The sequence below is a fragment of the Callionymus lyra genome, chromosome 17, assembly GCF_982586985.1.
Source record: "Callionymus lyra chromosome 17, fCalLyr1.hap1.1, whole genome shotgun sequence".
In the NCBI taxonomy this organism is placed as follows: domain Eukaryota; kingdom Metazoa; phylum Chordata; class Actinopteri; order Syngnathiformes; family Callionymidae; genus Callionymus; species Callionymus lyra.
In genome coordinates, this window is record NC_141834.1 from 8,750,356 (window position 1) to 8,765,145 (window position 14,790).

Here is a 14,790-nt window from a genome sequence, read left to right on the forward strand (position 1 = left end):
GTTTTTTGAACGTTTGATACTTGTGCTGTTGTCTACAATATTTACCTGATACACCTCAAAAAGAATGTGTCACTGAGTCACTCAAATCTGTAGCGTGATCGTTTATCACATTTATACATATATATTTATTATACATCATGTTTGGTGTGAATGAAACGTCAAAATAATAAAGTCAAATATGTGTGTGTAACAGATCAATGAGTGGTGAGGAGATAATTTTAAGCATCAAAGAGATAGTTCACCCAAAATTCAAAATTCACTCATTTTCTACTCATTTTGGACTAAGAGTTGGGATTATTTTCAGAGTAATCTGTTCCTTTTTAGAGTTATAGACAAAAAGTATGTCCATTTTCAGGCGCTCAGTTGTCGCATTTTTCTCCGTCAAAAATGACTTATTTAAAAAAAGAAAGGAATTGTTCCAGAAAAACCGGACAGACGAGCACCATGAAGGTATTTGGATGTTTTTAAGTGTCTTTTTGGACGAAGATAAGGACGAAGACCAATGAGATTCATATAATTCGTTAAAATGAACAAACATTTCTGTCTATAACTCTAAAAAGTAACCGATTACTCTGAAAATAATCCCAACCCTTAGTCGACATGAGGGCGAGTAGAAAATGAGGGAAGTTTGAATTTGAACCATCACTTTAAATTAAGAATAGACAGAAAAAGAAATGAAAAGATGAGAGAATAGAGAACAAAAAAATACACAAACGATAAATAAAAGAAAAACACAAACGTCCAATAGTAAGTACAATAATAACCACATTTATTTAATTACAGGCAAATTCCCTTTACACTAATAACTCTTTATCAACATGTTTCACCTGTTAGCAATACATTACAATTCCAGAGTGCATACACGTAAAATGATAGGGGGGGGGGGGGGGTTAAATAAATGGAAACACTGCTCGTCACAAGCATTACTCAGTAGTGGTACTGGACTCAAAAGTGCACACAGTCTTTTTTATAATATCCGACAGCGTCATAGAATATATTGCATTTCACACATTCAACATCAAACCAGGCTGTTTTTAAAAAAAGGCACAGGACTCTCACATGGAAACGGAACCGCAGCCGTTCAAACACCTGGAGTTTTTTAAATGCCACGGAAAGAGCCCAGGTGGTCCCGGAATGAGCCGTTGATAAACTCTAAATCTAGCCCCGGACCACCTTTCCGGGTTGAGTCCCGGGATGGACGACCGAAATCTTAAGAAAAGAAGCGAAGACTTTCCACCGTCAAATATTTGAAGCACAGATCCAGTAAACAGTGAGCCAGTAAAACAAGGAAGGCCACTTTCAAAAAAAATAAAAAAAACTACAGCAGGATCCGGTTCTTGTTAGTCGTGGTGTTTTCAAAAAGGTCAACAACACAATTACTGTGTGAAGAATGTGTTTCTTTTTTTTTTTTTTTTTTTTTTGCCCAGTGATGAAATATCTCCAAGAAAATAGATTTACATAAACATCTCTGCTACAGAGCTACTGTGACATTTACAGTTCAGGTTCATGCAGACGCTGTACAACCGTCACGTCCTCGACCGTTTCAGAGGAGATCAGACGAACGAGCAGCAACACGACGTGTTGTGAGACTTCAGTGCAAACATGGATCTAACCAGGGAAGGTTGGAAGGCTGGTTTACACTACACTCCACTCTAGCGACGATGACTTCAGAACCACCACCTTCTTATACATCGGCCGATATTCAACTACTCGTGCGTTGGTTCAAGTATTTCCTGCGGTCGTACCCCCAACAGACGACGGGTGAAACACAAGCACATAGACTTTTTTTTTTTTTTTACATTATTACATTGAACTCCGGTCGTGGAAAGTGACGCCTACTCACCGGTTCAGGCCCGAGTCAATGATAAAAGTCCGTCCGCCGGTCGTTTACAGGACCAAACATGGGCGCCCGTACGTGGTCGGAACTACCTATCGGTGTCCAGTGTGAAGCGAGAGGGTCTCTAAAGAGGGGTGTCGTAGACTCGCTCCGTCGATCCATCTTCTGTGTCGTCCTCCGACTGCGACGCCTTGTGGTTCAGCTTCTCGGCCGTCGACGAGCCGACGAGGATCTCGCCCGGGGCGGTGTCTTCTCTAGGCTTGGCCTTGCTGCTGTCCTGGACAAACTCTTGGATCTCCACGGGGAGCCGACGGAACTTGTCCTGGTACTCCTGGTCCAGATCGCCCTGAAGCTGTGGAGAGGGAAGAACTTAGGACTTTAGACACCTGAAGGCACCTGGACACAAATGAACTATCGAAAGACCTTTTCGGCCTGTTTAACTGACCACAAATCTCATGGAAACAAATTTATCAATAATTTAATTGATATTAAAGAATGAAATAAAAATGTTTTACCCTATAAAATGACATCTTCAATATCTAAACAAAACCATGTATATATATATTTTACATATTACCACATATTTCTCACAGTTTCCATTTCAAAGATTATTTTAATAGTGAAGTAGAAAATAACATCTCTCAAACACTTGCAGGAGCCAAGGTCTCAAACAGGAGGTTCAGACAAAATATGATATTTTATTTACTTTTTTTTGTTACTTGTTACTAAGCTTTTTGGTTCCATTAGACATTCAACATTCAAATGTTTAAACCTTATCAGGAATAACTGATTCTAATATTTTTTCATGGTAAAAAAGGTTCAATTTGTTAAATGCAATAAATTATATATTTATGGTTGATTTAAAAATATAGTAATAATTACGTAAAAAATAAATATTAAATATATATTAAATAAATATTAAAAATGAATGCATCAGAGCTTCATATTCTGAGTTAATTAATTCAAAAATACATTTTTTTTATTACTTGAACATTCTTTGAATCCTAGTGCTTTAAATTCAAAATAAATAAAAAATATTAGTAAAATACTGAATTCAAGAGGCTACATATGATACATATGATAAAAATAACATATAGTAGTAAAGTGTCAAACTTGAGTTGGAAAAAAAAAAAAATTTTACTTTCTAATTGAATTATTAAGAAAACGAGTTTAAATTTAATTAAGAAAATTATTTTATTTAATTATTTAAAAAATAATAATAATAATAAAAAAGTTTCAACATTTAACATTTTAATTAAAACATTTAATATTCTGATTCTAGGATAAGGTCCATTACCGCACCATATTATTTTAAAGTTCCATTAAACCATGAACATATAATCTATGAATCGGGAAAAAAAACATTACGTCTCAAATCGGAAATTAAACCCGTTTTGAAGAGAAAGTCATTAAAAACTATTCCTTGAAGACTCACAGCAAAAAAATGAAACTTTCTGACAGTCAGGCAAATTAAACCAACTTTAAAATGTGTCTTGAACCAATACTGGTTGAATTTGCATCAATATATGACCAAAATACATTAGTAGTATAAGTATTAGTACTGTTGGAAATTCATGATAATAATAAGGTATTATAATGGATGGATTCATGAATAAATGAATGAATGAAGATAGTCTTTAGTCTCTCGTCTCCTCCACACGACTGCTCCACCAGAAGATGTTTCCTCTCAGGCCAAGACGCCCCCAATGATTACAGATGACGAGATTGTATTCACGGTGAACCAATAATTGCTGTAATGCTGATTTCTCTGTTTAACTACCCGACTGGATCCCGCGGGAGGCCGCTAATTAAAAAGCTGCTAAGATGGTGTCAGAGTCTCAAATATAAGGGGAAGGAAAACACCGAAATCAAACACCTCAAACACACACCGATGTCCAGTCGGTGTGTGTTTTTTCCCACCGCATTGTCTCGACACTTTGATAATAACATCTTTCACCTTCATCTGCCGAAGTAAAGTAATGAAAAACAGAACCTTCAGCCTGTGGAGAGGACAGCGGAGGACAAGGCTGCTGTGTGGGCGTCCTACTTTCTTTTTCAATTCTCTGATAACATGCTGAAAACTTTGTCAGACGTCAACGTGTCTCAAGGAAATTGGACTAAAATCATCATTTGTGATACTCAACTTATCGTCCAATCATTTTACCACACATTTGACGCAAAAAAATGAATCTAAAGTTAAACGAAATTAGTCTAATTTAATGGACTTTTGACGTAAACAAGCTATAGTTAGCATCAGTGTAAGTAAGTAAGTAAGTCATTTTCATTTATATAGCGCTTTTCCAGACCAGGGTCACAAAGCGCTTAAACAATCAAAACAATATTCAATAAAGTATATACTTTAAAGATCAAGATAAAACTGATAACACAACAGGAGTTCCAGAAAATCAAGGAAAAGCCTGAACAAATAAAAATGTCTTAAGATGTCAAGCGCAAAGATAGAGGAAGATCTGAAAGTAAGAACCAGAATTTTAAAGTTGATCCTGAAAGAAACTGGAAGCCAGTGAAGAGTTTTAAGGAATCGGAGAAATGTGAGTTCTTCTACTAGAGCATGTCAGAATATCAATGATGAAAACACAACAGATGCTGCTCCTCCTGAAACCAAATACATTTATCCACCGAGCGTTGGCTTTGAAGTCGTGGAATAAGCAGTAGATTAATAGATGAATTAATAAATAATTCAGTTGTTCGTGGAACAAAAAAGACCCAACCACTGTCCCCCATGTTAAATAGACATTAAAAACATATTCCGTCCAATTTTAAAGGAGCATACACATGAAAAAAGTAAGTAAGTAAGTAATTTGTTTTTATATAGCGCTTTTCCAGACCAAGGTCACAAAGCGCTTAAACAATCAAAACAATACTCAATAAAGTATATACTTTAAAGGTCAAGATAAAACTGAGAACAACTGATTTTTCCTTGATTTTCTGGAACTCCTGTTGTGTTATCAGTTTTATCATGACCTTTAAAGTATTTTTGATTGTTTAAGCGCTTTGTGACCCTGGTCTAGAAAGGCGCCATACAAATAAAAATGACTTACTTACTTAAAGTTCCAGAAAATCAAGAGAAAGCCTGCACGAATAAAAACGTCTTAAGATGTTTCTTGAAAGAGTCAGTAGAATTACAGAACTCCACCATGTGATCATTTCTTTCTTGTTTTGTTGTCAATTTTATTCAAATACATCGACAAATCATTGAGATATTTGGCTTATCCATAAAAAGAAAATGGGGCCCAACTTTCTCAAGGTGACCCTCTTTCTATCCCCCCCATCTATCCTCCATCTTCTCCCTTCCCTTCTTCGTCTCCGTGGGTCTCTCCGAGGATATCTAGCACACTTCACCAGCAGATGGCTGAAGACCCAGCGCCTCTCGCTCGCCACACGGCGCCCGCTGCACGACCTACTTATGGGTGTGACAGTGTCCGAGTGCCAGAGCCTCCGCGCCGCCTGCCGAGGTACGAACACCCCCCCGATTCAATCTGTCGTTTCTGATGACACCCCGACACGTGGGGTGGAGGTGGGAGCAGGAAGTGTCAAGGGGCGGCGGGAGGGTGGGGGGGGGGGGGGGCTATCGCTGACACATTAATTTATTTTGGTATGTTCCAGCCATGACTTCAAACTGAACATATTAAACCAACAATATACAGGATAAGGTTTTAGAATATTTGTCGTAGAGTTCAAAATGTACATTTCTAAAACAAGTTTCTTTACTTATTAACTCCCTACGTCTTTCTTTAAAAGTAGCAAACACTAAATAATGATTAAATAAATGACATTTTCTTTTTGTGATGCTACTTACAATGTTTCAACCACCACAGCCATGCATGCACAATTACACATACACACAGTTTGATCCCATTTAAAATGTTCTATATAAAGAAGCACTTTCTATGACAAATTGTTTTCAGGTTTGTTAGATATTCTGCATTTTACACTTCAATCTGCATTGAAGTATTAGTAAACTTGTTACCTGAAATACACTTTTTCTAATTGCGTAATCACTTTGAATGTTTGTGCAGTTCGCAAGATTACTGAGAAAATGGCCATTAAAAAAAGGAAAATATTATCATTTAAAAAATATTTTTTGGGGCATTTCAGGGCTTGCACTAACCTTAAAAAAATACAAAAAAAGTATCTTAAGCTTATTATCAACGTCATATAATCAATAATAAGCACACATAATGCTAATAACAAAAACGAAAACTAATGAAATTAGCTAAATAACTTAATTTATACAGGATAAAAAGGAAAACAATAAACTAGGTTGGGGATTTTTAAAGACATGAAACCACCAAAAATATTTTAAATGAAAAAATAAAAGGCCATATAATGTAGTTTTAAACATTATTTTGTTTGTTAAACATGCTGATAGGATACATTTTCGTCCGATCATTCCACCGATTCCGAAAAATACTGCGGAAGGATTTAATAGCTAAAATAAGGCTAAAAATGTTGGAGGAATTGTGACTTTTAAAAGGCTGTAAATGGCTTAATATTGAGCTACACAGCCCTGATTTAGTTTAAAACGTTCCTTTTGAACATGACCAAGAAAATGAGCCTAAATAGTTCTTTATAGACGCAGGTCATGGCAGTCATTTTTGGACCAAGAAGAGATCTGTAGGACCTGTGAGAGGATAAGGAAGATAACTCAAGTGCCCTTTATAGATATAGATTGATTTAACTTGCTCTAATGGTAACATAGTGATAACAATATTACTGAGAAAATATCAAACACAAACCACAGTAACTGGAGAAATCCCAAAACAATGATTGAAGGCAGTGGTGAACATCAGCCTGCTTTTACGGGTCAGTTCAGGACAGTGTGGTTTCAAGATGGCGGGGGGAGAGTTTTAGATTTCATGATGGCGTGTCGGAGATTTTAGGCCAAGCAAGGCAAGGTCACGCAGAGGTTCGTTGAGGCCAAGAGAAATAATAATACAGCTCCAGCGCCAAACATCTGTCTGCCATTATTCTGGACTCGCTGTATTGACCACTTCGGATGCAGTTAAACTCCACAAACCGACTTTAAAATATGATTTTAAAGATTTATATGGATGTGTTGTGTGTGTGTGTGTGTGTGTGTGTGCTCCCTTGCTTGCATGTGGTCCAGTTTCTCGTTGGCCTCTCACCAGCAGCCGCTATCAAGCCAGATTTTCAATCTGCTTCTCATCTCTGAAGGCCTGTCAGATGTCAACAAACACACGCACATGTTCTCACACACACACACACACACACATATTTCCGACTTTCCTAAAAATACAACACTCTGTGACCTTTTTTCACCAGCTGTCCTCATTTCCGCGGAGCTATCGAGGGAAGCGGTGGAGGCCTCTGAAGAACCAAATTAATTCTTTTGCTTTCAGCGCTGACATAACAGCGTCTTGATAAACGGCATCTGCCGGGACACGTCCGCCTAATGAAGGAGTTTCTCCTGCTCTGGTGTCGACGCCGGTGACCAGCGGTGGGTGAGACGTTCGGAAAAAAAAAAAACGGCCGCGGCTCGCATCCAAATTCAGGCCAATTAGGGCGAAAAAAGCGATGACTTATGGATGAGAAGGGATCGTGACCCTGTCAGGAATCTTCCCAGAAAATGACCCGGGCAACCCAAAGTACTTTTATAAAGTGCCTTTACTTCATTTACATGAAATCCACTTTTCATATCCGACTTAGTTGCTCGACTGCGTTCTCTACAATATTCCTGATTTTCTAGTCAACGCTGAGAGCTTCTGCACAAATGAAGATTCATGTTTCGCTCTCACTGCTCCTCGACTGCCTCGTGTTCGCAGCAGAATGAAAATAAAATGTTCAATATTTCTGAAGGTAATATTTGGTTGTGAAGTAATAAAATCCATCTTGTCACATTGTGTTGATGAATTAACAAAGATAAATAAAGAGGTTATTACATATTTGATGCGACTATTGCACTGATGCTACTGGAATGAAAACACATTTTTAAATAGATATAAAGTGAAATAAGTTGTTTAGGTCAAACGGCTTAGAACCCCCGGAACATAATTTAAACATTTGAATGTAGTTATTTAGAAATATTATTATTTAGTTATTTTAAAAGATTTGTTTTAATCTAATGAGAATAACATGAAAATAGTTTCCTGTCATTATTCACTTATTTTCATTTAATGTCAAACAAGAAAAAAACGAAAAAAAAACAAAAAACATTTTATTTTTAATATAAGAAACATTTCAACATCGGCCTCAACAAGATTGAATTCATATACTTTAAAAAATAATATAAAAATGTACTTGTAATATGTTACACTTTAACATGATTTTTTCCCCTACAAACTAAATAATTTATTTGTGCAAAAATAATCAATAAATATGGAGATCAAATTAATCTTTAGATTTTTTTCAATATTCATTTCAATAATAAAAAAAAGCCCCAATCAGTAGCATTTTAAAAAGTGTTTCTTGGCCACCCTAGTGTCGAAGGAGTGTTACTACATTTGTCATAACACTGTTGACATTTTCTGTATTTACATTTGTTTACAAAATTAGATAAAAGCTTGTGTGGTGTTAGTTTCTGGTTCAACTGTAGTTCAACTCTATCTACTGATGCATAAAAGTAAAAAAAAAATGAAACCAATCATTAAAAAATATGAAAGAAAATCTTCTTAAAATATTATGTATTATTGCTTCAGCTCCATCACCACCTGGTAATCTGCTGCGACACCAACTTAAACTACAACATGGTATAATTGTCGAATAAATATTAACATTAATAATTCATATTTGATTTGAGTTCTTGTTCTCAGGTGATGAAGTGAATGTCGTAAACATCCTAAAAGTCAAACTGCAGGAATTCATCCTGTAAAAGCCTTTTCTTTGGCAGGAAAACCATCTGTGACTCCATGATGGATATTTTAACCAACCTTTAGCGTGAGATCTATGTAATGAGATATTCCGCCTGTAGCCAGTTTTTTTCTCAGCGCTTTCCAGGGATTTACCGGTCGATCTGACGGAGCCTCCCGTCCATATATGGATGGATTCAGATTCCACTGCGACTTGATAGAAATATATTTGACTCACGTTATGAGGCGCCATGTGATCAAAATGAAAGTCAAATATTGGAAAAAAGGCTTTCAAAAGGTTGTGTGGCGTGTTGGTGGCTTCACTGCGACAAAGATAAACAACACACTCTTCGACTACCTGTGTGCTCGCACTCTAACACACACACACACACACCCCCACACGCACACACACACACACACACACCTCTGACTGCGTCGAGAGGATTCTACCTAAATTAGCAGATAGCGAAGAGTCATGATGAATAGATGAGGATATAAGTACAGGAAGAGGAGGGGGGGTAGTTTCCATGACGACAGTAAAGGACTCCTGCTCGTTGAATACCGTGTGTGTGTGTGTGTGTGTGTGTGTGAACATGTGTGCGTATGATTTGCAAATTGATTCTGCGTGCGCACAGTGGGGAGACACCGGCGTCATAATGTGCACTTTCATATGAGTAACAAAGTGCATCCTGGGAAACCACCGCACTGACTCACTCGTCTCATCCAAGCACGGACACACAATGTACGATACATGCTACACAAAACTGGATCTGATCGATGTGTTCTTCTGATGTAGCAACTAGAACAGAGGAGGGCAATTAGATGAACTTAGGGGCATCTCTTTGATAATTAGTCTCTGTCCAAACATTGATCTAACTGCTGTAAGGGGCCGCCGACCCTAACCAATTAATTATAAATGAGCTTAAGTGTTAAATTGATTGAATATTATACATTTGTTCACACATATTAATATTATACATATTTTCACACGTATTAATATCACACATATTTTCATTCATATTATTTAATGCAATACATTATCAATATCATGTATAAAAAGTCAAATGCAAATGATTATGATATTAAAACACTAAAAATATTCACCAAAAAAGAAGAAAATAAATCAAACAAAGATCTGTTATGACTTACATTAGTTAAATAAAAAATGTTTTTGTAAGGAGGATTTTTATAGTTTTACTGAAACATCATTAGGGCCCCATAAATACAGTCAGAGGGTTGCATGTGGTAAAACACTAGTTTTAGTCGCTTCTATAAACAACCTTTTTATTCCATGACTTGAAATTTGTTTAAAATTGTTGCAAATTTTCCGATTTACATGAAAACAAAGACATCTAGCTGTTAAAAAATGTAAAATGACATTTTTTTTTTAATTTCTTTACACGCAAACTTCTGATGATGATTGAAAGAACAATAAAATATGTTGTCACTAAATTCATGGGGATTCTTCTTAGATTTGATCAAAATTTACATAGTCGTTTTAGCAGGACAACTGAATGAAGCAACAAGCAGCACCGATTAAAAGCCACACAGATGACAATCCATCAAAATTCCATCATTTTAGATCAGATATGGGGGACACAGGGGCCACTTGTGTCCCTCCGACTCTATCAATGTGGTCCACGTGTGGTCATTGACTTTGAAGAGTTTAACTCCTAAAAATCTATATTGGAAGTTTTTTTTATTTATTCATCTTTACCTTTTTATGGGTAATGTTGAATTATTATTATTATTTTTAATTAAAGCACTTTTATATAACATTTTATTTTATGGCAAAATAATACTTCATACATTTATGTTTTGTTTTTTATCCTCAATTTTTAAATACTATTATTTATAATTATTTAATACACATTTAATATGCCATGTTTTTTTTGTTTGTTTTTAGAATATTCAAATAAAATACATTAAAAAGTATTAAACAATGTCAGAAACATAAACTTTTATTGCAATACAAAAAAATGGAAACTGAACTAACAAAGAAACAGCTAATTATATATTTATTTTCTTTTATTTATTTAGTTTCAAAACGACATTGTCCCTTCTTGCTTTTGCTTGACGGCCCCTTATAACAGCCGTCAAATATAACCCAGTTTTAAATCGTAACCAAAAACACAGACATAAACATCTTACGTAACCACTCCAGTATTTAGTAGAGTTAAATAAGAGAAGTTATCTCTTTGTTATTTGTTGATTAAATAAAAAAAATCTTGACCTTGGGGACGGCCACATAAAGTCAAGTTGGATAATGGATCTCAACATCGCGTCAAAATGGGATTAGCCGAAGTGCAAACTCCTGTGGGGCTTTTTGATTGGATCATTACCAGGGCGCTGCCACCGGAGAGAGAGCATGCTGGGAGTGACGACAAACCTCTCATGTCTCCTTTTGTCTCCACGTCACGTTCTCACACTTACAATGTACTTTCCCGGAGAATAAAAAAAAAGAAGGAAAAAAAAAAAAAAAAATCTCTTCTGGTCTTGAATCCATGAGCGTATGTTGCATGAGACTCGGTGAGGGAGTCGCTGTCACACCGGGGGAGGCTGCTGAGGACACTTGGTCCACCAGGGACGGATATAAGTGTCCATTAGCGGGCTGACGAGAGAAAGTGGGTCAGATCCGTGTGAGGGAAATGATGTTGTACTGTCCTCACACTGATTCATAAGACCCACCATCACACACTAACGTATTCTTCCATTAATCGAGGGAATATCTGGACGATCATCCCAAGGTCACGCTCGCTCACAAAGACTTTTACTATGAGCGAAGACAACGTCTCCTTTTGACTCTATATGCTGTCTGAGATAAATGGGCTGCATTCATTAGGCACAGTTTTCGAAGCCGGGCTCCTAATAATGACTCATTATTCCATTTTGCACAATAAATCACAGAGAATCTTTTTTTAAAAGATGATTTCATATATTTATAGCCACAGCTGCTACCATCTCCAGACGCTTCTTTTGTGCTTGTACTCGGCCTGGAACTTCCTACCCACCTACCTAACTACCTATCTTTATATCCATCTATCTACCTATCTTTATATCCATCTATCTTACCTACCTAGCTAACTACCCACCTAACTACCTACAGTATCTCTATATCCCTCTGTCTTACCTACCTAGCTAACTACCCACCTACCTATCTATCTTTATATCCATCTATCTACCTATCTTTATATCCATCTATCTTACCTACCTACCTAACTACCCACCTACCTATCTACCTATATTTATACCCATCTATCTTACCTACCTACCTAACTACCAACTTACTACCTATCTTTATATCCATCTATCTTACCCACCTAACTACCTATCTTTATATCCATCTATCTTACCCACCTACCTAACTACCTATCTTTATATCCATCTACTTACCTACCTACCTAACTACCCACCTACCTACCTATCTTTATATCCAATCTATCTACCTATCTTTATATCCATCTATCTTACCTACCTAGCTAACTACCCACCTACCTACCTATCTTTATATCCATCTATCTTACCTACCTACCTAACTACCCACCTACCTAACTACCTATCTTTATATCCATCTATCTTACCTACCTAGCTAACTACCCACCTACCTAGCTATATTTATATCCATCTATCTTACCTACCTACCTAACTACCCACCTAACTACCTATCTTTATTTCCATCTATCTTACCTACCTACCTAACTACCCACCTACCTAGCTATATTTATATCCATCTATCTTACCTACCTACCTAACTACCAACGTACTACCTATCTTTATATCCATCTCTCTTACCTACCTACCTAACTACCCACCTAACTACCTATCTTTATATCCATCTATCTTACCCACCTACCTAACTACCTATCTTTATATCCATCTATCTTACCCACCTTCCTAACTACCTATCTTTATATCCATCTATCTTACCTACCTACCTACCTACCCACTTACTACCTATCTTTATATCCATCTCTCTTACCTACCTACCTAACTACCCACCTAACTACCTATCTTTATATCCATCTATCTTACCCACCTACCTAACTACCTATCTTTATATCCATCTATCTTACCCACCTACCTAACTACCTATCTTTATATCCATCTATCTTGCCCACCTACCTAACTACCTATCTTTATATCCATCTATCTTACCTACCTACCTAACTACCTATCTTTATATCCATCTATCTTACCCACCTACCTAACTACCTATCTTTATATCCATCTATCTTACCCACCTACCTAACTACCTATCTTTATATCCATCTATCTTACCCACCTACCTAACTACCTATCTTTATATCCATCTATCTTACCTACCTAGCTAACTACCTACCTACCTACCTATATTTATATCCATCTATCTTACCTACCTACCTAACTACCCACTTACTACCTATCTTTATATCCATCTATCTTACCTACCTACCCACCCACCTACCCAACTACCTATCTTTATATCCATCTATCTTACCTACCTACCCACCCACCTACCCACACTTATTTATTATATTAGCTTTTTATTCAAAGCGTGACCAGTGTTATATCACATTAGTGCAAGAAAGTTAATATTTAAACACTGCAGTTGGTTAGTACAGGCCCAGGTATCCCAGGTATCGGTATTAGGAACATAAAAGTCGGATCGGTGCATCCCTAGTATTATAGTCTTTTCTCTGATATAATATTGGCCTATCACTCTTGATACATCAAGGTACTCATTTCAGTCAAGTTCACTAAACAAATCTGTACCTTGTAAACAAGTTAAACACAAAACCAATGTGATTTTTGTTCTTTACAGTTTTATCTAAATGTTTGTCCATGTGCCTACCAATTTTAATTTGTTGTAATTTGTTATTTATTTCTTGATGATGTTATGTTTTTTACTTGGTTTCTGCTTCACTGTGAGCCATAAATGGGATGGTATCCCCATTAACTGGACCTCATATACACCAGATCGTACGTGGACCAGCGTCTGCTCGTTCTACAGTTATGTCTGGTTTGAAGTTGATTCTTTGATAATTCATGTCTCTTTATCCAGCTGCACCTTTTGTTTCTATATTTTTGGTGAGTTTTCTTTTGGTTATTTACTTTTTGCCTTCTTAGTCTGGCCGCCTTCCGGTTCTGGATTCCTTCTTGTAATCTTTGTATGGAGGTTTGTGTGACAAATTGTATTCCATTAATTTACTCTTGTTATTGCAACGACTTCTGCTCCTGGGTCTCCTTTATTAAACTTTTCACGACAGCGTGATTATAACGGTTGTACTGCTGTATAGTACATGGATAAAGTCCAGATTACTCTTCTGTGCGATGTTACAGCAGCCCTTTGAGAGCAGAACCAAAGGCGGCCATTAAATCATACAAACACGCTGCAGAGATGATCGACTCTTGCGATTACATCCACGGAATTAGTCCACGAGGGCGCACTTGCAAAAAACGATGAAATATTTCACACTAACAACCGCAAACCTGTGCAGCTGCAGCTCTGCATATACGGACGTCAGCGACTAGAACAGACGTCTGAGGAGTATTAGCCAGTAATGGCTTCCAGCAGGAGAATCTAATTTTCCGTGGTCCGGATATCGATTTGGAAGATGAAGATTGTGATGGATCGTCACTTGAATATTTTGGTGTGGGAAACGGCGATGGACTCCGGATTCATCAAGTAAAGCTAGTCGGCGGATGGCTGGGACTTTTTTTTTTTTTCGTGTCAAACCATCTGTCATAACGTTGTTAGCATGGATGCTGTTAGCACCGATCCAGAGAGGGTCACTCAAGAGAAGCTGAAATCAATAACTAGATTGACCCGAACGGCAGGCGGATGCTAACCCGGGTCTGATATGATTATCTACGCTCGCTGACCTGCACTTCAGTGTATCTACCTCATTTATCGACACTCACTCACACACACACACACACACACACTGTGGACAGAAGCACCTGCTGCTGCAGCTCTGTGTTGTCACTGATCCCCCCACACTGGCCACTGCGAGTGGGCTGAGGTGGCACCACAACCCTGACATCTAGATGCTTCTTTTCACCGCAGCAACCGTCTCAATAAACATTTGTTTTCCCTGATAACAGAGTCAAACTAGCTTTTTACAACTTCACTCTCGTTATATTGTC

At 37.2% G+C, this 14,790-nt stretch overlaps 1 protein-coding gene across 1 annotated transcript in view; it reads right to left on the reverse strand.

The window, feature by feature from the left end:
- Nucleotides 1-747: 747 nt before the first annotated feature.
- Nucleotides 748-14,790, reverse strand: part of plcb1l (phospholipase C beta 1-like) — a 153,145-nt gene continuing 139,102 nt past the window's right edge. The window contains exon 33 of the mRNA XM_087813062.1: nucleotides 748-2,189. Within this exon, the coding sequence (XP_087669188.1) occupies nucleotides 1,962-2,189 (228 nt within the window). The 3' untranslated portion in view covers nucleotides 748-1,961. The remainder of the gene's footprint in view (nucleotides 2,190-14,790) is intronic.